General features: G+C 33.9%; 2 protein-coding genes across 3 annotated transcripts; both read right to left on the bottom strand.

The window, feature by feature from the left end:
* Positions 1-679: 679 nt before the first annotated feature.
* On the bottom strand, positions 680-3043 carry LOC141611470 (uncharacterized). The gene is made up of 2 exons (XM_074430005.1): positions 2913-3043; positions 680-1744 (listed from the first exon to the last, which is right to left on the bottom strand). Exon 2 carries the CDS (start codon positions 1742-1744, stop codon positions 998-1000), a length of 747 nt encoding a protein of 248 aa, XP_074286106.1. The 5' UTR covers positions 2913-3043; the 3' UTR covers positions 680-997.
* A 10504-nt stretch (positions 3044-13547) lies between these two features.
* LOC141611468 (protein NUCLEAR FUSION DEFECTIVE 4-like) lies at positions 13548-20551 on the bottom strand. 2 transcript variants are annotated; one of them, XM_074430003.1, is made up of 5 exons: positions 20339-20551; positions 17841-18270; positions 15505-15820; positions 14550-15099; positions 13548-14279 (listed from the first exon to the last, which is right to left on the bottom strand). In XM_074430003.1, exons 2-5 carry the CDS (start codon positions 18165-18167, stop codon positions 13829-13831), a joined length of 1644 nt encoding a protein of 547 aa, XP_074286104.1. In that variant the 5' UTR covers positions 18168-18270; positions 20339-20551; the 3' UTR covers positions 13548-13828. The 2 variants fall into 2 exon arrangements, with proteins under 2 accessions (XP_074286104.1, XP_074286105.1); XM_074430004.1 differs by having other exon boundaries at positions 17841-18295; positions 20339-20521.
* Between the last annotated feature and the right edge of the window lie 6954 nt (positions 20552-27505).

Below are 27505 nucleotides of genomic sequence, written 5' to 3'. Positions count from 1 at the left end.
TTTATATATTGAATCAAATTCCAAATTTACGGTTAACTTATGGGACCGTGTTCAACCCCTTACGATAAAAGCTGGGCTCAAGACATTAGGTTGATTCATAAAGAATTCTGTTTTTTTGTGAATATATGGGGATGTAATTATATAGACGCGTGCTACTTTATGGAGTTCTACATTTAGTCTAGTGTATATTACACATGGCATTAAGTCTAGTTAGTATTAAGAGGGGTCGAATATGAATCTTGCTTGACAACTACGGCCGCACGGGTGCAGAGAAGCCTACGTTCCCCAACCTCACACACCCAGCCCCCACAGTGACATCCGTACTTGTATAACATCCTTTTGATATTTTCAGAAAGAAAAGTATCAACAGCAGTTTGTGCACTCGAGCCGACACGGCCACATCCCTACCGGTAACCCTTGTACGTCAGAAACATTGGACCGGTTTAATGTCTGGGGACTGGGGAGTATTCATGGTCCAAGTTACAATAAAACCTTGAATGATCATCTAAGCGTCATACCCAAAGCTGGCTTCTCTCCCAGCATAAGTACACAGTTAGACACGATCAAAATCAAGTCAGGATTATGGCTAATGCAAAATGCAAAGAAAAGAGCCGTTTGCATTATTTGAGTTCAGAAGTCTTTTCATAATTCATCTCAACATCCATGTGAATATGTGATGTGCCTGTAAATCTGTAATTCAACATTTACTGCACCAGAAACACAAGTTTGTACACAAATTCCTGATACACTGTTACACACAAGCCGAAAACTTCGCATACAAGGGTAACAAGGGTCCATTCATGAAAGAAAAAAAAAACAGCAAAAAAGATAATTCGCTTAAAAAACAAACTCTGACAGCTCAAAGCACTAAGCAGTTTTTCCAGTAGTCTAGGATTAGCATGCAAAAAGATTCCTTGAAATTCTAGACGGGATACTATTCGAAGAAAACATCGACACCAAATCAACTTTCAGTCATGGAGGCACGGAACATACTATTTCAGTGAGCTTTCATAATTCCATGCAAGTAACCGCCGGTCATTATTAGAGAAACAAATGAGACAATTCCAGCAGGGAATACCTTTCCCGACTTCTTGAACCGTGAGCCCATAACTACAAGGAGAGCAGCAGACAGGCCGAGGCCTACGGATGAGGCGAACACAGGTCGTTTAGGAAGCTCGGTATAGACATAGTATAGGAGCAGAGCTGAGAGTCCGCCAAATGCTAGTGACTTCTGGCTACCACTCTTTAAGTAGCCCATTAAGCCTCCAAGCCCAACTAGGGCAGCAAAACCCAAAGTGAATTTCTGGGACATTAAAAGAGCCTTGTTCCTTTTGGCATCGGCATCATCTGACCCTTCATCACCTTTGTTGCCATCATTGTCATCACCGCCCCCACCCCCACCTCCACCTCCACCTCCATTGACACCCTCATCACCACCTCCACCTGTAAAGTCGGGTTTTATCTCAACTTGTTCTCCTGTTACCTCCACATCGAGACTCGAAGCCATGGAGACAGGTATTGCACTAATGCCCTTGTGAACGTGAATATTGTAATGAGATAGAGACACAGATGCTAAATGGAGTTGGTTGTTCCCTGATTTGACTTGTCTCGAAGATGAAATGGGCTTAAAACAAGAAGAAACAACAATTCTTTCATCGCTGATGAATTTAAAACCTCTTCCAGTTAAGGTAGCGTGTGGCTGAAGCAGTAGAGAAGATTGAGTAGTAGCTATCACCTTGGCCATCTGTTACAATAGTTGTTCGACCAACAAGGGAAACATAAGGCAAACGATAAACATAACTACATATCTCTATATTTGGGTCAAGCAAACATTGAAAACGTGTTAAAAGTGGAAATATGTAAAAATAGAATCTGTTACAATAGTAGGTCTGAGGAACATTAACCCTTTGCTAGGATACAAAAAAGAGGAAGGACAGGGGGGAATGGGGATGGGGGCAAGGAAAGAGAGCAAAGTGGGATGGAGCTAAGGGTGGACTTAGGATTTAAGGAAAGGGCGGGCACAATGCTTCCAAAAAAATTACAGACAACCTTTATACATATAAAGTCCAATGTCGTCATTACCTAGTAATATAATTACAAAGAAAATACCTAAGAAAGATCTAAAGCCATCGGACGAGGATTCATATCTTGAAAGCATCTAATTACATTATAATCACTAACTTGTGCAAAAACATCTCTCCCAATATAAGGGATTAAACAATGATTCAAAAGTTTATCACTCATACTATTTCGCAAATGATTCTTCACATACTTCATAGTGGAAACACTTGCCATTACATCTAAGTATGACAACAATACATCACGTGACTGTGTCGAGGATAAGCAAGGTCGACTAATAAAGCATGATATAAGTCAACTAACAGAAAACCCACAATGAACGGAACAGAGCGGTAGCTTAAGATTAATAAACCCTGTAGGGTGTAGGTCTGAAGCTGAATTGTAGGTCAATAAAAAGTTAATGATAAATCATCCCATAGATGAAAAGGAGCTTCAAGTATAGATTAATGGAAGACATAATTTCAGCCCAATTCAAAATAGCGCATCGCATCGGATCAATTGCCAACATCACCTTCTATTCATCGACATTGACCATTGATCAAATTTCTATTCAAGTGCAGATAGTAGCTCAGTATAACTTGTACAACACATAAACCCTAACAAATCCAATTTAATCAAAAAAAAAAAACAGAAAATGAATTGCTAAGTAGGGGAATTAGGGTTTGGGAAAATCAATCTAATAATTAAGTTAAATAAGCAATTACTGAATCGAAACAAGTAGAAATACAGAAATAGACTAACAATCTAACAATAATAAGTCTATAATTCGATTGAATTTAGTAAAAATTGAAGAAATTGAGATTTGGGGAAGAAAAGGAGTAGAAAACCCTTACTTGGAAGCTGTGCGATCGTTTCGTTTTGGTTTTGGTTGGTGGAAGTCGTTTGGTTCTGGTATCAAGTATCAACCGCCTTTTCTGCTTCTGTTTTCTCAAGTTTTCAGCATTTTCCTTTACACAAATTACGGTAATTAGGTTTAAACCCGTAAAATTTATAGGACTGTTTTAATATGTGGTTATAAGATAGAAATGATTTCAAAATAATCTATAAATATTATTAAAAGGGTAAACCTTAAAAGCCACGTAGAGAATGCCACCTCGCATTACTAAATACCACCTTGCATAACCAAAATTCCACGTCACCAATTATAGAAAGCCACGTCATTATTTCTTATTTAAAAAGAAAAAAAATTTGAACCATTAAATGCAAATAGCATAACAAACACTAACTTTGGCTTTTAAAATTTTTAGATAAATTAAACAACCATTAAAAATAAATTCATACTAAATTTAAAATTTTTACGTTTATTGTTAGAATATTATAAGCAACAAATAAATATCACGTAATTGTAATTTTATACCATTTCAAAAATCATAAATAATTTGTAAATATTAATAGCAAATAATAACATACTTAACATTAAACATTAATATTTTAATTTTTAAAAATAGAATAGGTTAAACGAAAAATTAAAATTTACATCACTCTAATTTTAAGCTGTTTATATGTGCAACTCCCTCTTAAATCTTATTGCAATAAACTTGCTCAATTTTATTAAATTTGATAAATAAATAAATCTATAAATATAATTTATAAATAAAAGGCAAGACAAAATATCCACCTCTTTTAGTTTCGTAAAATAACTCCTAAACAATTCTCATGTAATGTGAATTTTGTAAAAAAAAGAAAGAAAAAAAAACCTTTTACATTTCATTTCTATTTACTCTATATTTATGCCTATAATAAATATGCTAATAATGAAAATGAATACTCAAAAGTTATGAAACTTTTCTACATATTTATGTATATATTAACTTTGATAATAATAATAATAATAAAAAACTCTAAAAGTCATAAAATGCATCCTCATTTGGCTATATAAATGTTTTATGAAAGACAACATTTGTGAGACAAAATTCAAGCCAATTTTTTTTACCTCTATTGCCAAAAGAATTGTATGTATGTATCAATAATCTTTCTTATCATTGTATCAAACTCAAGGTAAGTGTATTAAGGTTTTAAATTAATAATTTATTTATTTATTTTTAAGTTCCATTGATTTGAAATAATCTTCACATTTTAACTTTAATATATATGTAATTTTGTTTTCATTTAGAGGCTATCAAGATTTGTGTAGATGAACTATTCAAAGGTAAATATACTTATATCTTTATAATTCCATGCCTATTTCTTAACTTATTTAAGAGAAAATTTAAATTAATAACGATAAGGTTAATATTACATAAATCAAATTCCACCATTTTATTTGTTATTAATCACTCAATGGATTTTTTTTTTGTATGGATAGTTAATTGGAGAAAGAAGACTATATGAAGAAGAGAAAGACTATAATTGCTGAAACAAATACTCCCTCCATTACACTCAATACCTTGTTATAACCTAACTACAAGATTGACAACATGAATGTGAATGAGTAATTGTTTTTAGGTTCATAATTTTTTTTTTATTATTTCAGAAACTTTCAACTATATGTTTTATTTGGGTATGTGATTTTTGTATTCATCATTTTTTCTTTGGAAATAGCACTCATAGAATGAAATTGGAGTTGCGAGGATCTCAATCTTATTAACAAGTTGGACAAAAAAATCTATTTTGGTATTGATAATAGATAAATGTAAATTATTGTCTAATACTTATGCGTACATGTCATATTATCTTGTGTGTATGTCTTATAACACAAATGAGATTGTATAAAATTTGTAGTAGGCTACCATTTAACTAATTTTATCTTTTATGCAAAATTTTAAAATTCAGGTTTTTGATAAATTGATATAAACGATATATTAAGATTATCATTTATTAAACTTCATAATTATGCTACTATTAGAAAATAAGGTTTATGAGAATTAAAAGATTGAGAAGATAAAAAGTCCTATAATTTTATATCTTCTTAACTCCTTACATTTTGAGATTTATTATTCTCAAAAAAAAAAAAAAGGATCAATAGTTTAATATTATGGATTAGTTTACTCTTTCGTCTTCGCATACTAACTTTATTGGCCTAAATGACAAGGGGACATTCAAGCTTTCACATAGAAAATTTAGTACATAATCTATACAATCTAATTAAAAGGTAATCTTAAGAATTTATCATGAATTACTGGACTTATTAAAAGTAATTATTTTTTTAAAACCACATGTTATTAGTATATTAATCAAAATAAACAACTAAAGTACAATATATAGTTTTGAAAATAAATCAAAGTTGTCAAAGAAATAAGACACTAACCGACTAACTTTTATGTATTCCAAGACTATATTTTTTAAATGGATCAACTAATTGCTCAGACAAGTATAAATAAAAGATAAAAATAATAAAATTAAAACAGATAAATTCGTGAATTTCACGGGTCACAAACCTAGTTAATAATTAATAGTCACTAAATAAGAACATATTAAAGCAATTTTCAACCGTAGGTAAATATTTGTTATTTCGTTTTTTTTTTAATTACGTGTAATGGGTAAGCACCCAAAAAGGCAAATCCTACATTGTACACTTGTGCTTTTCGTTGTTCTACACGGTTCCCTCATTTTTGCAATTTATCTCTTATGTCCCTTTTTCTTCATTCATATACACCCATGTGGTGTTAGTATGGATGTCGAATATTGCACCTAGAGATGGCAGTGGGCCGTGCTGGGCCGGCCCATCGTGCCACCTCCAAAATTTGGCCCGGCCCAGGCACGGTTAATGGGTCCATCGTGCCGTGCCGTGCTTGGCCCATCTTCTCCATCCCTAGCCGCGACCCATCTGTGGCACGCCCATTTTCGTGCTGGGCCGTGCCTAGCCCATGGGCTGGTCGTGCCTTGTTCATGGGCCGGCCCATCGTGCTATTTTCCTTTTTTTTTTTGTTTTTTTTTTTAAAAAAACAAAGAACTTTTTATAATAATTGTATGATTTTAGTACTTTTTGTTGATTAATATAATAATTTAACTAAAATATATATTTAATTAAATATTAATGTAATTGATTACTTGTATTTTTAATATATTCGATTTAATTAAATAATTAAGAAACGATGAAAAAAAAGAGTTTTATTATTAAACGATTAAGAAACAATGTTAAAAAAAATACCTCAATCTTTTATTAAAAAAGCATGAAACGATATAACTACATGTCTACAAGTTTATTCAATTAAAAAAAACGATGAAACGATTAAGAAACGATATTAATCTAATATAATAATAAGAAAAAAATACAAAATACAAGTTTATTTAATATGATATGCAACTATGAATCTGACGAGGTGCTTGTTTCGTCGGAATCAAGCTCGTGCTCATGATCGACAAAGTCTTGTTGTCGATTTTCGGCATCCATCCAATCCTTATAGCACACTAACATTTTAAGTGTATCGGATCTTAGACGAGTTCGTTTTTCATCCAATACCCTTTTTGCTCCACTAAAGCAACTTTCGGATGCAACGGAAGACACTTGAATGCTTAAGAAATTCCTTGCTATTGCCGACATCACCGGAAGCGACCTCCTTTGATTTCGCCACCATTGCAAAAGGTCAAAGTTGTTGGACTCTTCTTCGGTCATACCTCGCATATAATCGTAGGTAGTGTACATTTGATACTCGGCCAAGTTGGATGTTGGAGTAGATTGTTGTCGACTCGGCCTTACTCGACTCATCAAACCTTTAAGAGCGGTCAAGCTCGCTCCTTGAATAGCACCACCACTAGTACCTGCACTAGAAGTAGTATGAGAAAAAACACGAGTGAAGTTGTTAATAACAGACTCGTAATGGTTATATACAGTAAAAAATTGCGAACTAATTCTTTCTCTATATTGAGCTTCGTCAAAAGGTAAACATAATAGACACCTATAAACACCAACTAATTGTATAGTTTCCTCTAATTTCCACCTAGGGTCTAAAATCATACAAAAAACGTAAACAATGGGAATATATGACCAATACTTGAGCCACTTTTGCTCCATTTTTGGAAGAAACCCGCTAAACATAGCATTTTGACGATAATTGTTAAAAAGTTGCGCAATAGGAATAACATTACCAACGAAATTAGGAGCGGTAGGTTTATAAACATGTGAAAAAGAGAGAGTTGCAAAGTTAAAAGCACCTAATAAATCAATATACAATGAAATTTTCGTCCAATCCTCCTCTAATAACAAGTTATCGGGAAAGGATCGGTTCCAAAAAGTAGTAAGAGGTTCTTTATAGGGAATCATAGCACTCAACATAATGTACATAGAATTCCACCTAGTGTTATTTTCGTCGGGAAATTTAATGCATTTATATCCTTCGGCCTCGCAAAAATCTTTCCATTGTTTAAATCTCCACTTTGCCGAGTTAAAATGCATAACAATATTTTTAAATTTCGCATGATAAGTTTTAATGCCTTCAAGACCATCTTTAACACATAAGTTTAAAACATGACATGCACATCTAACATGCAACAAATCACCATCTAAAATAACATCATTTAAACTAGCTTTTAACTTGTTAGCAACAGAATTCATGGTAGATGCATTATCAAAAGTACAAGTTAAAATTTTAGATGCAAGTCCGTAATCATTAATACCGTTCATGATAATTGCATGTGTATTTTCGGCATTATGAGGGTATTCTAATTTAGCAAAGTCAATGATTCGTTTTTGCATAGTCCAAGTGTCATCCAACCAATGAGCGGTAATGCATATATATGAATACTCGACGCCCGAATCCCACCCCCAGCAGTTATACTAAATTTACATTTAGTCTTTTCAAACTCAGAAATAAGGTTTTGTCGTGCCGTCAAAAATAATACCATGCCTTTATTTCTAACGGCCCGTCTACTTGTTTCTTTATGGCGGGGTTGATTTGTTTTAACATATTCGTTAAAAGCACGATGTTCAACTAGTGTAAACGGTTTTTCCGTTTGAATAATCATTCTAGCCAATTGGGTGGAACATTCATCATAATTATAATTGGACGATTGGTTATCGGGGTGAGTCACGAATTGGTCCATTGTAGGTTGGTCACTTTGGATTCGTTTAGTACAACTTTTCCAATGTCGATTTAGATGACCGGTACCACCCGTAGTAGCACAACTAAATATGCGATCACAATATCTACATTTGCAAACCGGTCTAGTTTTACACTTCAAAAAATGACTCCATGCTTCACTAGAATGACCCTTTTTATGCATTTCGTCCATTTCTTGTTCGGTACACCATACATCTACTACGGGTTGTTTGGGTTGTGTTTGGGGTAGTGATGTCTCGGTAGATGACCCATGTTCGGACGGTGATCTTATCCCCCCCGTCACAAAAGGTGGTAAAATAGGCATTGTACTAGGTCCTTCAAAAGCTTGATTTTCGAAAATAGTATTTTCAAAATGCATGTTATCAAGTAGTGACGGATTAAAATTCATATATTGGTTCATGTTTAATGGTGGTTCGGGGTTTGGTGAATCCGACTCACTAATATGACGTGACCTCTTAGACGAGTTTTGTGAGTCCATAATTATAATTAAATTTTTAAAAGACAAACTAATATTTAAATAGAATTAATTAACTAAATTTAACTCAACAAACAAAAATTAAAACAATATAATAAAAAGTAGAGTTAGAAAATGCAAACAAAGCTATCGGAATTCGGAATATCGAAATGAAGAATTGAACCCTTGCTTGAACCGAATACTCGATTCAACAAACCCGATGTTATAAAACCCAATTGAACCCTTGCTTGAACTTCCGATTCAATAAACCCGATTAACTAATTACTTTATATAACTAATTATTTTATATTACTAATTGTTTTATATAAGATTTTTATATATTTATAAGTTATATTGTAAAATTATAAGAAGTATATAAGAATAAAGATAAGTAGAAGAGAATAAGAGATGGATTGAATTGTGAAGAAATGAATTGAATTAAGGTTGTATTTATAGAGTTTGTAATTATATAAAAAAAAAAAAAAAAAAAAAAGAAAGAAGAAATTTAGCAGTAGCAGCAACGGTACAAAAGTACCAAAACAGAAAACAGAGCAAGTGAGCAGCAGAGCAGCAACGACAATATTTCCAACGACTCTAATTACAACTGCCACCGTGCCGCCCATCGTGCCTGGTGCGTGCCGTGCCTGGCCGTGCCTGGGCCGTGCCGTGCCTGGGCACGATGAGTTCGAAAATCTGGCGTCGGAGCCCGGTTCAAGCACGAACGGGCTGGGCTCGTGCCGCCTCGATTCTGCCGCCGTGCTCGTGCCGACTACCGTGCCTGGCCGTGCCGCCCACCGTGCCGATTACTTGAGAGAATTTATAAATTGGAGTCATTAGCTTTGTGGTATAAAAAATACTTTTTTCAAAAAACACATTTCAGAACATTACTCAATTCTTTTGAATAAATTTTCAGTTTTAATTTATTTTTGCTCGAAACAAAATAAAATAACGAGAAAAATGAACAATTTATGAGATAACACTATTATTTTACAGTTCAATTTTTTTCCTCATATTAAAATATAATGATGCGAAATATGAAAAATTAATAAGGTGTTAATTTAGCATGATTAAGTAATACAAAAACAAAAACTTTATAAATATCGCGCATTCATTGCGCGGGATCTAAACTAGTTGATATTAGAAGATTAATATATAGATAGATAGATTATTGCGTGAGACAATTTCATAAGGTAAAACTATTCATTTATATAAAAATCAGTCTTTTATTATAGCAATAAATGAATGATTTTTTTAAGAAAAAGTCCGTCTTATTCTTAAATTTGTATAAAACTGTTGCATGATGTGTCAACTGTCAACTTAACAAATGGACATTTCAAGGTAAAAAAAAAGATCATTTTATGTGAAGAATGATCAATTTGAATGATCCATTTTTTTGACATGCAATGTTCATTGTGTTATTAAATTAGACTAAGGCCCTATTCTTTTGGATTTAAAGTCACTTAATTTAAGTTAACTTCAGATCCTATAAGTTCAGTTCAGTTCAATTCAGATCCTATAAGTTCGATTCGATTCGAGATCCTATAATTTGATTCGATTCGAGATCCTATAAGTTGATTCGAGATCCTATACTCACTTAATTTAAGTTCGATTCGAGATCTTATAAGTTCGATTCGATTCGATTCGAGATCCTATAAGTTTAGTTCAGATCATATAAGTTCAGTTAAATTCGGATCCTATAAGTCCAGTTGAGTTCAGATCTTATAAATTCAGTTCAGATCCTATAAGTTCGATTCGATTCGATTCGAGATCTTATAAGTTCGATTGATTCGAGATCCTATAAATTTCAGTCCAAAAGAACAGGGCCTAAAGGTTAAGAAGAATTTTCATTAAATATTACGTAATTATTTTAAAAATTCTGTTGGACAAGGTAAAGTAAAACTAGATCCTTCATAACGTTTAATGTAAATTCACCTATATTGTGCATATTTTGATTCATTTATATTTCATATTTTTCTTTATGATAATAATATTGCAGTCAAATGTACAAGAATCAAATAAATTGGAAAAAATATACATACCATTTCGGTGACCTTTGGTGGGTGAAAGTGGTGCCACCTTACTCAATTGCCATAGTGGTGTCTTGAGTCGAGCCCTGGCTAAAGAGTTGGACAGATTTCGAAGTGGGTTTAAGGTAAGGCCAATTAGTACTAGTAAAAATTTAATAATGATTTATTTTTTAAAGCCCCGTAGATAAATCTGGTGAATAATATAATTTACTCTACGGAAAATGCACGCGGTGCCCTTGAACTTTGATGTTTTGCCCGAAATACCCAATTTTTTGATCCGGAAATCTTTAAGAGGCTATAACTCGTCTTTACAAGCTCAGAAAGTAACGATTTTTTTTTTCAAATTGATTATCTTTTCGAGACTTACGACTTGAAAAAAAAATTGTCGTGTTTGGAATTCGTGACCAAGAGATATGGTCACTCAAATTTTGTACGGTAAAAAACACTTTGACGTACAAAAACTCCTAGCCACGGGAACCAAATACGACAATTTTTTTTTTCAAATCGTAGTTCTCGGAAAGATGATCGATTTGAAAAAAAAAATTATCACTTTCTGAATTCTTAGACACGAGCTATAGCCGCTTAAAGTTTTCCGGAACAAAAAATTGGGTATTTCGGGCAAAATTCGAAACTTCAAGGACACCGCGTGCATTTTCCCTTTACTCTATAATAGAAATTCGATTGAAAGAAACTCTAGGTTTTCATTTGAAAAATTTGGAATTAAAACAAGTCGTTATTTGAAGAAAAGCTCAAAACTAAAGGAGCATTTGGTTGAGTATTCGAAGAAAAGGATTACACTTACTCCACTCCTTTAAACTGATCAATTCTTATACCTTACACCCAGGTGTAGGGTACTTTATACTCTCCTATTAAAAAAATATAAAAATAAAAAATAAAAACTCCCAACATCCCCACTATTAAGCAGTTACCATCTACAATAAATAACCATTCTTTTTCCTATTTCAAATCTACAGCTTCTATATTCACCAAATAAATTATGCATAAATTTAATTTTTCATCCATTTTATTAGTTTTGTAATCTCGTTTTCTGTTTTGATGGATTATTTTATCAGGTAAGTGTTGAAATTACGTTAAAACCCTAAAAATCGCATATACTATTAATTGAATTGAATTTTTCCGTTTTCTCTTTCATTATTCATGGTTAAATTTGTGATTTTGGGCGTGATATTTATCATATGATACTATCATATTCACTTTCAATTTAGTGAATATGGTAATTTAATTTGATGAATATATGTTATCTGGTGTGATATTCATCATATGTAACTATTATATTCACTTTCAGTTTAGTGAATATGATAGTGTAACCTAATGAATATGTATTAGGTACTATGATATTCATCATATAATACTATGATATTCATTTTGAGTTTAGTGAATATGATAAGGTAATTTGATGAATATATGTAACTTAGTGTGATATTCACCCTAAGACACAATTATATTCACTTTAACTTAAATGAATATGATGATTTATTTTGATGATTATGATTCATAAACTTGATAAATCCCCCTACTACTAAGAGAATAAAAATTCTCTTAGTTTTCCCGCCTAAAGAGACTTCTTCTTAATTGGGCCTATTTTTCTAGATACTACTAACACAATAAGATTTGATGGATTGTAAATTCTGGACCTTATACGTAGCCCACTTTTTCAATCTCATCTATGAAAGTAAAAGTTATTAATAGTCCATAGTTTTGGACTCTACATGTCATATTATAAGCTAGATGAGTGAACTTGATTTCGTATAAATTTAAATTTATATTATATTTATATGTTGCCTCTTTTGTAAGAAATCATCAGTTATTTATTATGTAAATTTTTGTCTTAGTAATATGGACTATTTTTTAAAGGATGTAAAAACACTTATGTATTTTCTATTAGAAATAAAAAAGTGAAAACATTATTTTAATAATTCGTAAATCGTCTTTTTTGACGCGAGGAATAGTTTTTACTGCTTTTCGTTTTAAGGTCAATACGCGTTTTAATAAAATTATACAACTAACTTAATAATTGTACTATATCATAAATTATTTGCATGTAATGGTATAAAATTATTGTGTTATTTTTAATAGTAAAAAAATAACTTAACTTAAAATGTCTTCTTATCGTAGTAAACTTTTTTTTCAACCTCTTATTAAGTATTATATTTAGTAGATTATAACATTAAATTAAAAGTATACTTCATTTATGCAAATAATTTAATTGATAATATCTCTTTATAAAATGAATCTAAAAAGTACCGTGCTATAGCACGGGAACTACACTAGTTTGAGTACAAATAGATTAAAATTATGAATTTCATGAATTTGATAAGATTTTAATAAACTTATAAATTGAGTAATTTGAAAAAGAAGAACAAACGTAGTAACTTACTGTCTGAAGATGTAGTGGGTAGTTGTTATTATTTTTTATTTTTTTCACTCTATAACTACCATAAGAGTATCATACTCCCTACTCATGGGAGTAGGATATAATCGGTCCAAACCAATCTGATGCCCCCACCCCAAGGCCCAAGAGGTATCCCATATGGTGATATGGCCATACTCTTTCGTACTATATATGACCACCACTTCAACCTCCAACATCCAACATCCAACATCCACCATAAGTACCACAAGCAACACCCACCGCCTCCTACCACACCAGCAACACCACCACCAAAGTGTCCGACCTCGCATACCTCAGACCAAAACTCCACCCATCTCAGGCCGATGCACTAGACTACCTTTAAGGGCGGTCGAAATCCACCACCCCGAACACCTAAAACCAAAGTACCACACCAATATCAAAAAAAAAAAAAAAATACCGTCATGTTTTTTTTTTATTCCGGTCCGTTCAAGACCGATGAAAAGTCCTGCGTGCGTCAGTGCATCAGTGATGGCCAATCTGCTTTTGGCCGGTTATTGCAAAATTACCCATCGTAATTTTGCAGCACAAAACTCAGATATTAAATAATCAGATAATGTACCAAAACAATGACTTATAATAAGCAATTTTCTCTTCCGTACAACTCCAATCTCATGTTACATGCATACACACTTTTTACAACACAGACAAAATGTGCTATCTATTCAGTTTTACAATCATAGCCCATATGAACATCAGGGTGATCTTTTCTTCCACAAACATCTAATTTTGTGTTCAGTTTTCGCAATAAGGGACGATAGAGAAGTCAGATGAGTGTATTTTACAAGGTCATAATCAGCACCATCACTTGCCTTTAAAAGCGGTGATCGAATGAATGCTAATGGATGCTAAATGACCCGCTACTGTAGAGCATCTGGTAAACAGGTCTAATTCTGACAGTAAGAACTACGCCTAATGCTGCTCCAATCCCACAGGCAGCAGCAAGAACTAGGAATGTGAACCTGAAACACTCAGCACCATAGCAGGCTGAGACTCCTTGCCGGGCTGCTTCTGCGTCATATACAGACCCTGCCAGCAGGCTAGAGAAGAGGAATGCACCCACAGGATTGCCAAGCATCATGAAGTTGAATATTACTCCGAAACTTTTCAGCCCAAAAAGCTCAGAAGCAACTGGAATCATTGTGGTGAATTGCACGCCATAGCATATGCCTATCAACCCGGTTGCAATGTAATGGGTTCCGTTGAGGTTTGATGCGTATAGAAGGAAGGATACAAGCATTACCACTTGAGAGAATGACATCCAGATTGTTCTTGGTATTGCCTTGGTGCTGCAATAGTGTAATTTAGATTAGTGCTTTTGCTTTATCTTAAGGATTGATAAAACAGTCGAACCTTTTTGATATTGACATGATCTGAGGTGACCAGCTAGCTGACCACACTGTAACGACTCAATCCCCACTTAGTCGGATTCAGTTAGACTCGATACTTGTTACTTCCGAAGGTTGGAGAATCTTCCTTCTAATCTAATGTCAGAATTTAAATCCAACCACTCACTCAAAAGAAAAGTAATAAAGAAGCCTAATAACACAGCTGATTACCTAACAAAGTATTCAGGAACAGCACCACCTCCAAGGCGACCTACAAAAAAGCAGAAAGAGAAGAGAGAGAGCAACATTGTGGTATCATTGCCATTTCCTTGGGAGTAACCTATCTGTGACAGATTGTTCACGACAGTGACACCTGAACCCGAACCCAAGAAATACACCAGCCATAATAGCCAGAAATCAGCCTTCACCATTGCTTCTCGGAATGTGAAATCTTCTCCTCTTCTTGGTCTACGTTTCTTATTTTCAACAGCACCTTCTCCAACTGCAAGGAGCAAGTTTTGATCAGACTCTGAACTTGACAAGATGTTTTGGCCGCTTTGTGTTTCCAGTGCAGATTTTGTAGGTAATAGAGGGTCGCTGTCAGTCATTGAACTTTCAACTTTCTTTTCTGAGGGAAACAGCGTCATTTTGACAGGGATCGCAAGAGGTGCCAGCATCAATACTACCATTATCACAATGAAGGAGTAGCAGACAGATCTTGCGAGGGTAATAGTACTGTCCAAGACTTGTGTTGTCAGAAGAAAGATCCCTAAAACAACACCTGCAACAACAACAACAATAACATATCCTTAGTCTTGACATGATATGGGATCAACAAACATGAATCATTATTTGAAACCGTCATAAAAGTTAAAACAGAGAAATAAGTAATGGAAAACATGATTAAAAACAAGTAAAGTTTAAAAAGTCTTAACAAAAGTAAAATACAACATGAAAAAACCAAAAGAAAAAGTAATTACAAAAATTGGCATAAATTCACATATGCAACAGTCTCATGAGACTAACCCATGTGATGATCAAAATGTATTAGTTAGTCTACGAGTTGGCGGGTTAATAGGTATATGGGTGAAGTTTGTGTATAGCTAAACTGGTTGGCCTTACATTCATTCGGGTTAATTGAAATGTATCTTACAGAGACTAATTGAACATTGGGAATAATAATCACCTGCACATTGAACAAATAAAAAGTTTTGTGAAGTGTCTTCTGAGGAAGTGGCAGGGGAGCAAAGCTTGACAAGGGTCATCATGACAAAACATATGACAGGAAGGCCAAAGGTGAGAAAGAGTAGAAGGGCAGAAGTAGATTTGTTGAGGACCATGCTGTAAATCTCTGTGAAAATTCCAGCAGCAAGAGCTGAATATCCCTTCATGAGTCCGGCAACTGTTCCTCTATTCAGAGGGAAGTTCTTCATGTTAGTTACTATTACTGTTGTACTGAACCAGGCACTGCTGTTGGCTGCAGCCAGATGAGCGATCCATAACTGTGATGACATAGCAAGTCATAGAGGTTAATCACACTCATATTAACACGAAAGATGATTTACAACGACAACATTACCCTAGCGCTACAACAGGTCTGCCAATGGTAAGTGACTAAGTGGTGTGGTATGTACATTCCCTTTCAATATAGACATGTGCGACTGATAACAAATAAAAAGTGGATTGAGAATTGTATCAAAACCCATAACCAAACAGTAAAGAGTCATTAACTCCACTAGAAATGGAAGATGTGGAAAAATGATTCACATATGTTAACAATTATCTCTGTAGAAGAAGATTCAGTGATACAATTTTTTTTTCTTTTCTGAAGTAGAACTGTAGAAGCACAATTAGTTACTATAATAAACACGAGATGGGTCTGGCCTTACCCGCGGTGGAGGAGAGAAGTCTAACTCACAAGCCCAAGAATGCTCTTATCTCCCAAAACAAATTGGCAATGGGATAAACACCCCTAGGCCTTATAAGATAGACAATCTCTCTCTTTTTCACCGATGTGGGACTCACAAGTGGATTTATACTCCAACATACTAATAATGATAAAATGTTAGGAAGAAATTTCATATTGAAGTCTAAGCCACAGTTCCCCGCTTCCTTGAGCTCCAAGAGAAGATAATGCGGCCGAAGTAGACAGGACACAGGAATAACAATATGGGTTATCAGTAACATTAGAAAATCTTATTTGGGATAAATTTTGTATTGCCCGAGTTATCGGTCAATTTGGATAATCACTAACAACTTGGATGAAATTTTGTATCGCTCGAGAAAATGGTATTCTGCAAATAACATGTGTTAAATGATTGAGGATGTAGTTGTGTTATATGATGATTATACAGGGGTAACAATTTGGGTAAGACTGTCATATAGGAGGACCAGGCGACAATTTTATGTTTTAGGTTGACTTTTTGAAATTGAAACCTAATGCAAAACCTTAAGGTTGACAATTTTATGTTTTAGGACAAGGCCCTCTGCATTTTCCACCAACCCAACTTATTATCCAACCAACTCCTTCCCTTTCCTTCTGATTCCCTCAGCACCAAACAATATCTTAAAATCAAATGTCATCATGTCTTCTTATCTTACAAGAGTTCATGTCTATCCTAGTTGGAAATGCTAGTCAACTTGCAAGATCCAAATTTTGACAAAAAAAAAAATACTTGCACAATCTGAATGACTAAATCAAATCTTAAAGAATCTTGATTTTGACAAATTATAATAGAATAAATGAAATCTTGATGCCAAGTCAAGACATTTACATCCTGACAACAGTACTATTACAGTATTACCTCGCCAACACTCACCAACAAAAGCTATGCCTAAGACGTGCATGATTTATATGTAAATATAATAAGGCATTGTTATCTAGTCAAGCAATTAACTTAGAAAAACAATCCACATCTGTGTCATACAATATAATGTGTACTATAGAACTCATCATACTTAACATGAGTATCTAGACAATACCAGTCAGTAATGAAAAAAGCAATCATTTTGAATGTGTACTATAAATTGAAACTATAAATTGACAGAAGTTTTAAAAATAAAGTATTGGAGAGTGGAGACCAATCATTTTGAATGTGTCATAATGAACAAGCATCGTAAATGAGAAAGAGCTATTCAAAAGCGTAATGGATGAGGTTTTCGCCTAGTGGTAAAGACTAGGGTAATTCGGACGATATAATGAACGTTTGAATTCCTTTCTCCTTTATATTTACTTGTTTTATGCCTCTCGCCCCCACCAAAATAAAATCGGAAGCTAAAATAGCCTTTGCGCAATTTAATCAGAGTTTAAGACTATGTACATCAGAGTTCAGGCCTCTAACCTTGCCTAGGCACAATATTTGAAGTTGAACTGTGGAATAGCAAAAACAACAACAATAATAATAACAAGAGAGCTATAGTTTTAAAATTATGTGATCTGCTAACATGAATCATCGTATGAAAATCGAAGTAGTGAAATGATGAAACAGAAAAAAGAAGTGAAAAAATGGAGATCTGACTCACCAGCCAGTAAGGCAAGTTCTTCAAAGTTTCAGTGGCAGCCAACCAGATAACGCCATACCCACAAAAGCAAGAAAGAGCACCAATGAACAGCACAACCCATGGAGGGAACTTGTTACATGCCATGCCTGGCAGAATCCCGGCACTCTCACCGATATCCACTGCAACTCCGAGCAGTGTAATCTTTTGCTGACTGAGCCCAAGTACAGATTTCAAGGTAGGGGAGTACAGAGGGAAAGTGTACGGATTCCCCGAACCAAGTTGAACCCATACAGCTGCAGCTAGACCTACCCATGGTGGTCTAGTCCCTGCTTTAATGGCGAGCGTCATCTCAACCAAAAGCTTAAGCTAGGGACTAAGATCCACAATTAGTTTCGATATATCTGCCAATCAACCTTGGCACCTGGTTCTCCCCGAAATTTGTTAAGACAATCTGTGTAAATATATATACACAAATTCTTAGCAAATTTGGGGAAAACAATAATATGTTGACAAATTATACAGTATCAGGAAAAGAAAAGGACATTCCATTATAATTACTATAGTTGGCAGACCACATGATTCATTAAGGGCCCAGTAAGGAACATGTGGCTTTTATGCCCCTTGGGAATCAAAATGAAAATCAGCTTTGTCCTTAAAGTCCCTTGGCTTACATACACAAATTCTTAGCTTTTGGGATCATTGCAAGGCATAAAAATACAACTATTTAGGATATTCTCTTGCCCTTTTTTCATAGTATTAACAGTCAATTAGCAATGACCCTGTCTCGTATTATCCGAAACATAATCATTTTCTAAAGAAGATAATGAGAAAGGTCCAAAGGCTAAACTAATCTAATTCCCATGATATCAATGAACATAGACAATCATTTATCATTGCAAGTTGCATACAGCAAATGCAGGCTTATTATTATTTTACTGTATGATGTAGACTTTCCATATTTCCAATGGAGCCAAAGACTCGTTATTCTTTGGTTCTGAATAAATCAAAATGACTAACTAAAGAAACTGCGCTTCTTTCTCTTGTTAAGTAACAGTCCTTCGATGTAGTTCTCAACACACATGTTCATCTTGGGTCATTCGGAAACAACCTCTTTGTGTTGCAAACACAAGGGTAAGGCTGCATACATCTGCCCCCTCCCCCTACCCCACACTGGAGTGTTGTTATACTGTATGATGTAGACTACCATGTTGAGTGATTATGTTATGAAGACTATTAGCCTTTTTATTTGATGACTTGTTCTGAAATTTTAATGGCCCGCTAGTTTTAGTCCCTCGTTGGTCATGAGATTCAGAGAAAAAGGAACCTACATCGGATGTACTACCTCACATTTTATTTATTTTTGAGCATATTTGTATTTTTTCTGAGCTTATTACCTCAAACTTTATTTGTTTTTGAGCATATGTGTATTTTTCCGAAGCTTTATTAAAGTTTATAAGTTACATTTTAATTTTCTTTCGTCAAAACCCAAATTTAACTAAGTTTGTATGTAATATTTTTGAGTTTTATTGTAAAAATTTTGAGCTTAATGTTTTAGTGAATGAACTTAGAAACTTTATAGTAAAACTCATAATTTTTAAAACAAAACTCAAAAACTTTATTATAATGCTCAGAAACTAAAAATTGGTGGTAGTACATCGGATGTATGATCCACTTACTGTGAGATTCATGAAGTCATAATTACCAATATATCCGTTGTGATTATCCCAATGGTTAAGACTTAAGATCGAGGTATCAGAAACATTAGTCGTAAAGTCCTGAATCTAAATCCCCGTCCCCCATTTGTCGAATCAACCTTAACAGCTTAGGAAAGAAAAAGCAATTATAATCAATTTAAAAATGAAATTAAAATAAGCCCCATTAGGTGAACAAAGGTTAAATACATAAATGTGATGAAAAGACAAAAATCAAATGACTTTAAATTATGTGGTGAGTATATAATTGTGTTGCAAAGTTGGTTGTCATAGTTGTCAAAATCAGAATCAAGGCCGCCGGGGAATTGAAATATGAAGTTAACCAATTTGTTTTGAACACATCAATGCAAATAATGAGTCTTACGGGTCACTATGACACGTCTACTTCGAATACACAATGCGATCCGTCACTAATCACCACATCGACATAGACGTGACAATCGGGGTTAGTTTTTATTCGGGTCACATTCAGTTCGGGTTTTGTGGTCAAAATCCTCCATCAAATCGAGCTGGTTCATAACCTTGTTGTCAACAACAATAATAATTTAGTGGTGACACAACTTGATTTGATTAAAAGCGGAGAAATAAAGCCCATATATTATTACTCCCTCCGTTTCATTCTTTTATTTATTACAAAGGTAAATAAATAACGGTAAACAAATGATTGAGACGGGGTAAACAAATAACAGTAAACAAATGATTGAGACGGGGTATATAGATTAGATAAAGTTGATTCACAAGCTAGTATACAGCATTTAGCAGCAAATGTTAAAACATAAAAGATGGTGCAAAGTGGAAAAGACAGACCTGAAGTAGGCGTTAGAAGTAGAAGGAGTAATGTGAGAAGCTTGTTTAATGAATCATCATCTACTTCTGAATCTGGCGGATCCCGTCCAAGAGCTTCTTCTCCACTTCTTTCGTCTTCTTCACTCCGTCGGTCTTCTACCAAATCCTTTCGTGTAAGCCAACTTGGATCAATTCTTATGCATTACTCAACTAGTTTTCCTTTTTTCTTTTATTACAATAAAAAGTTGAGTTACTGAGTTTAATATAATGTATCAATATATAGTTACAAAGTTAGACTAAATTTTTGACCTTCCTTATTTCTATCTACAATTTAGAGGTGGCAATTGGGTCACTCGGGTTGGTTACGGGTCGGGTCAAAGCGAGTCGGGTCATACCGGGTTCGGTTTATGTCGGGTCAACGACGGGTTTGGGTCGGTTCGGTTCATGTCTGGTCATCTTCGGGTCGGGTCATCAACGGGTGACAAGCCGGGTCGGGTCAGTCTCGGGTAGGGATGACAATGGATTCAGGATCCGACCCGCATGGATAGGATATGGACCCTAATTTTTGGGACCTATTGGTAGGGCTGAGCAAAATTATACGATACGGTTTTATTATACGTATCTGATACGCTATACGAATTTAATTATACGGTTTTCCGGATATCCGATACGAATTTTCGAATATCCGATACGGTTCTTTAAAAACCGTATCGGATAAGGATCGGCAAAATATGAAACCGGATATACGGTATCCGACACGGTTACCTTTTTTTTAGAATAAAATATTGAAATATATATATAAATCATAAAATATTCAATATGTTGGTGATTAAATCTTATTAGTATTAAACTTTATAAGTAATTTACTCTTATAACTTCTTAAAACACTTTTAATTTACTAAAAAAATCAACAATCACACGTAAAAAAGGAAAAAAGATATATTAAATTACGTAAGTGAGGTTGAAAACCGGATACCGGATATACGGTTTCCGGATATACGGAAAAACCGGATATACGGTTTCCGTATATACGGAAAAACCGTATCGCCTAAGGATACTAAAAAAGGAGATTTAAAAAACTGGATATCCGATACGGTTTCCAAAACCGTATCGGATATCCGGTTTTGCTCACCCCTACCCGTTGGATATGGATCGGATATGGATCTATTACTTATAAAGCGGATATGGATCTAGATCTCACCACTCAGATCCAGATTCGATCCACAGACCCGTTTTCAATAAAAAATAAACAAATTACTCATTACTTACTTCACAAGTCATAAGTTTATAGTATAAAAAAATAAAAGTTGGTAGTGCATGACGTAACTTAGTGATTGCTACTAGTTATGCCACTTAATTTGGCCACTGACATTGAATTTTGTAGACTCTATGTCACTTCGTAGTTTTAAAAGATGAAGTTGAAATGCTATTGTGTGCGTATAATATGTCATTGACCTAGTTTGTTATTGGCACACTTAATATCGCATTGGTAGTTCGTGTTACTTAACTTATAACACTATTGTGTTTGTTGTTTATCTTGATATTGTCTTAGATCCGCATAGGATCCAGATCCGACCGGGATCCGTCGGATATGGATCTGGATCTGAGAAAATTGGACCCGTTGGATATGGATCGGATCTGGATCCAATATGAAAAATGCGGATCTGGATCTGGATCTGGATCTAGCTGGATCCGGTCCAGATCCGGCCCGTTATCATCCCTAGTTTCAGGTCAGGTTATCAACATATATTTTCTCTTATATATTAGGTGTTAAACGGTAATTTTCTGTTTAAATAATGAGTGGGGTGTATTAATTGTAGTTTTAAGTGAAAATAATTAGGATGAATGTCAATTTGGAACCATTATTAAGCTAGTTCATTATCGGGTCATCTATCGGGTTGAGAAAATATCAGGTCACGGGTCGGGTTGGGTCGGTTTAGATCGGATTCGGGTTGGAAAAAAATAAGGCTGCTATCGGTTATCGGGTCTGTTCGAGTCGGGTCGGTCGATTTCGGTTCACCCAATTTTCGAGTTGTATTGAGTCGGGTTTCGGGTGGATCAGGTCGGGTCAGCTTTTGCCAGCTCTAATATTCTACACTAGTTTTGGAACCCGTGCACTGCACGGGTGGTAACGAAAAGTATTATTAAAAGTAAAAACTTATGTATATTTTGATTTAGTGAATAACTAAATTTAAGAAAATTTTACTGACACTTTTGATAAGTTTATGCTGTTTAATTTTTTCGAAGTACTCTGTTTTTTATTTTTTTCTCGACTTTTTAACTTATGAAAGGTAAAATTTGAAAAATGAATATAAAATTATTGTAGATTTCATAACCTACTTATTTACGCATTATACATTTAATTTTACTCATTATTGTATGCTTTTTTTTTGTCATATTACCCCTCTTGTTTGTCCTCATGTAAATTCTCTACTTCTCTCTCATTTTCCCTCCCACTTTGCCTCAACGTTTGGAAGTAGTGTTCGTCATCACTGACCAACTACCTTGAGATCCACCAGCAGACCCTTCATCGTAGTGGTGACCGCACCCAACGTATACCTCGAACCATGACGTCTCTCTCAACCCCTCTCAACAGCCCCCCACAGGCCACACCTACCACCCCCGACAATCCATATCCCACGTCCTCCAACTACCCTACCCCATCTTGCCTCCATCATCCCCTACGTCTTGTACCCTCCGGCATAACCACCATCCCGACCCCACCCCATATGTGACCCTTAACCCTTCTCATAACCTTAGCGACTCCCACCCTATCATTTCACACCCATTGCGATCCCTCTCCTATCACGACCTCCCACCTTCAACACCGCTCAATTATTCGCCTTTTAAGTTGTCATATTATAGTTTTTTTTGTTTATTGAGTCATCTTAAAACTTGTCTCTCAACATTGTAAATCATTTTGCTATTAAACACAGTTAATTTGAGATAATTTTAAATGAAAGATTAAACAATAAAATTAAAATGGATAACTACCACTTATCCACTCCCTTGATCAAAATGACATTGTCCCCGTTCATTTTAATTAAAGGGATAGAACTGTTATTTCACCCAAGTTTTTCAAAATAGAAAGTAAGATAATAAAAGTGGGATGAATATATCATTTTACTGATTTATTTTTTCTATAAATATTTAAAACTGGTATTTTTGACGCGTGCGCTAAGGATCTGCAATAGTTAGCTAAATAAATTTACCAAACTGATTTTGCCTAAAATTGCGTTATAGGTTCCAGATTTGGCAAAATCTTAGACAATTGTGTTTTGAACTTTTGATTCTAAATTTGAAAGGCATGTTTAATATAGTTACCATTGATACCGCCTTCAATTATTCCATTTACCGGAGTTTCTTTTCTATACAAATTATTGTGAATAAAAAAATCCTTGTATGTACAATAGGTCCCGATCTTGAGAATCTTTTAAAATTGATAATAAATGACTTTATGCAAATTTGATTAGACACCATTTTCATCAATTGATTCAATAGCTGATTATCAATTAAAAATATTGACATACCTCTTGCACAAATTCTCACTTTAGATGGAGACTATTCGTCTAAAACTGTAGACGGACAGTGTATCTCTCACAAAATAAGAGTGGACAGTGCAAGTGGGTGAGGAATGGATACCCCTACTTGTCCCCCCTTTGCATTTTGTGAGAAGACCACTATCCGTCTACAACTTTAGACGGATAATGTCTGTCTACAATAAGACGGATTGTACCTCTAGTATCATATAAGGTTCCAACAAATACATGCTAAATCATGCAACTTAATAATGTAGAACCATATAACCGGACTCTACTACTCACTATGTAAATACACTAAAACTTAAGAGAGACGGTCTTTCAATAAGTTATTGAGAGATCAGTCTTTTGTACCCTTTTATTTGTATTTTGTGACCATTTTGTTGTTGATCGCGACAAAGTAATTTCGTACCTATTTATATAATAAATGTACCAATTTTATTTTTAATCATGATTTGTATCAATTTTATTACCTTTAGTACCACTTTTTCTTGAAATCGTAAAATAATCTTCCAATAAATTTATTGAGAGGTCGTCTCTCAGAGCAACTCCAATGACAAGCCACAATACCTTGTAGTTTGCCTTGCTACATATTTTTTTTTAAGCAACAAAGCTTTTAAGCTACAACACTCTTTAATGGTGAACTACAATAAATGTAGCTTAAAAAGACCCACTAACAAATAAATATTATAATATAAATTATTTTATTATTTTTTAATTACTTATTTTATTAATTTTAAAGGTCAAGCTACATAGCTTGACAAAGCTACACCCGCTTGTAAGCAGGACGTATTTTTTATACTCCAATGGCAAGCATACTGCTTGATAATTTAGAATATTTGCAAGTAGGTCCTTAAATATAACCATTGGAGTTGCTCTCAGTTGGTACTGTGTACTGAAGGCTGTATTTGGATGTCTAATATGCAACACTGAGGACGTGCCACACATATTATTCTTCTGTAGAAGACTAACATAGACTTTATTTGAAATTTCGTTGATGTTTAATTTCTACCTCACCCAAAGTCACAAACCCTTTCAATATATATATTAATTTATGTATTACGTTATATGAAGGTATAATCCCTTGCAATAAATTTCCAAGTTATTTATATAATGAATATTAAATATCAAATCAAATATAAATTATTTTGGAGGAGATTTTAGCATATGCTCTTTCACATTAAATGATTCTCTCCCTTTTCATGTAATTTATTTAAATCATTCTATAAGAGAAAGGTGATCTAAATCAAATTCTAAAACGAAATGCACTAATTCAGTCATAATAAAGGAAAGAATATGTGATTGATTCTTTTAAATTGAAAAGGTCAACTTTTTAATTGGAGGCATTGAATATTGAATGTCTGATTTGAATCAAATAGAATTTATAGAAGTACTCCCTCCGACTCAACAGATTTTTTACGTTTTATTAAAATATTCCTCACAAATAAATGAAAGTGTAAGGAATTTCTTGAGTCGGGTAGTAACATATAATATAATTTAACTTGTTGCTTAATATTTCGTGGTTAACTGAACTGTTAGACGATTTTAGAAAATACTACGTAATTGCTTTTGTGAGTTTTATCAATGATATGAGCAAAAATTACCGTTTTTATAACCTACATTATTTATGGGATATTATTTTTTTTCGAGATAATTTATTCGGGATGTAAATGATTCAAAATTATACTTTCCTTATTTCAAAAAAAAATTATACTTTCCTAAATAATACTCAAAGAAACGATTTGCATAGTTTTACCAAGTGGGCCACATTAGTTGATTGTCAATACTTTCCTTTTGGTTGAAACAAATTGGGTCGTAGGATTGATTATGTTGACAGTAAAGAACTATTATTGGTAGGTTGTTATTAGGCCAGCACTTGACACATGGCATATTGAATATATTGATGACATGTGGCATCCGGTTTCAGCTTTAATATAATATATGATAATAGGTAACTAAATAATATTCACAATCAAATATACATTGAGATAATATACAATATTTTCGCATATCTCGGAACCATATTCTAACAACACTCGTCTCTCACGCGCACATAATGTCTCACCAATTCCTGATAAATTTGCGGCATTGGGGAGATATGAGAAATCACCTTCTCACTAATCTTGTACCATCATAGTTAGAATGCTTGTTAAATCCTTACGAAAATTCATAATCATCGGATTGTACTGTGTGTTGATTCAATTGGCAGTTGATTTACTAATCAAAAGCCGATGGATTGAACTATGAGTCGAAACAACCCTAACTGCAAGGTCACTTAAAGTAGAACCGTCGAGCCATCAAACACCTTAGCTGTAAGATCACTTAAAGCAAAACATGGTGTATTGCACAAAAATTTAGGTGATACAAGTATTCCAAAACTTTGAAGTAAACGAGATTGTGTTATTTTTTCATAGGATCCTTTAGCACTTTAAAGCTACCATCTATGATAAATTGAGGTTGAGGTTGAGGTTAATGTTCATCTTGAACGACAAGAAGCTGTGATAATATAAAAATTTCTTAACTGCTATTTCAGTTGAAGTATTAGTTTTAAATTTAAAACGGGTAAAAGACATAGATGTTAGATCGCACATGGGCCTAGAACACACCCGTTGAGGAGGAGAGAGTGTCCACTTTATAAATTTAAGAAGGATCCATCCCAAAATCACAATTGACAATGTGGAAGACCTACATGTAGTTCTTCACAATATATAAAGTGTATGTGGTAATTCTATTAACTTACATATTACTCGTAATATGTACTCTCTGTCTCGATTATTTGTTTACCTTAGATTTGATACAAATATCAAGGGACATAAAGACCAAGAGAAGAGAAGATAACCAATTATCTGATGACCAGAGACCACATTGAGTGTAAAATATCAAATTATTCATCAAAAACATTTCCTAAATAGAAAGGTAAATAATTAATTGAGATATCCCCAAAAAAAAAGTAAAACAAATGATCGGAATGTATGAAGTATGTAAAAAGATTGTTCTAACTTCTAATCCAATGCTCAATAAAATCGGAGATATAGTGAATAGAATAGAGGCCCTGTTTGGTAAATAGCGGATTGATTTAAGTATAAGCAGATTGCAAAAACAGATTATAAATAGCAGATTTTATCAGAAGGTTTGACTAGCATATTATAATTAACATAATTAATTTGAGTGTTTGCTAATTAGCAAATTACGATTAGTAGATTGTTAGTTTTCTTGGTAAAATGGAGAAAAAATTTATATTTTACAATGTGCTAACCAATATGCTAGGGTAAGCAGCATATTGTAAAACAGTATATTGACCCCAAATATGCTGTTTCAATATGTTGTTTACTAAACACTAAAATTAGCATATTGATTGGTCAAATATGCTAAAATCTTTGAATATGCTTGCCGTTTACCAAATAGCGCGAGGATATGTTGTAAAAGAAACTTCAATTTACCTTTTCGTCCATCCATTCAAGTATGTAATTACTAATTAATAACAGAATCAAAAATCACACATGATAATGGTAAAAATAAATACTTTTTTTATATATATTTTCAAGTAATTATAACGCATTAAATGATATTTATTTAATCATTTTTTTGTTTTATTTTTTTATTTAAAACGAAATATTCAACTTAAGCAAGAATTTGTGCCAAAAAAACA

Source organism: Silene latifolia, chromosome 11, assembly GCF_048544455.1.
Source record: "Silene latifolia isolate original U9 population chromosome 11, ASM4854445v1, whole genome shotgun sequence".
NCBI lineage: Eukaryota > Viridiplantae > Streptophyta > Magnoliopsida > Caryophyllales > Caryophyllaceae > Silene > Silene latifolia.
The sequence above is the reverse complement of the archived record's forward strand: the minus strand, read 5'-3'. Positions and strand labels throughout refer to the sequence as shown.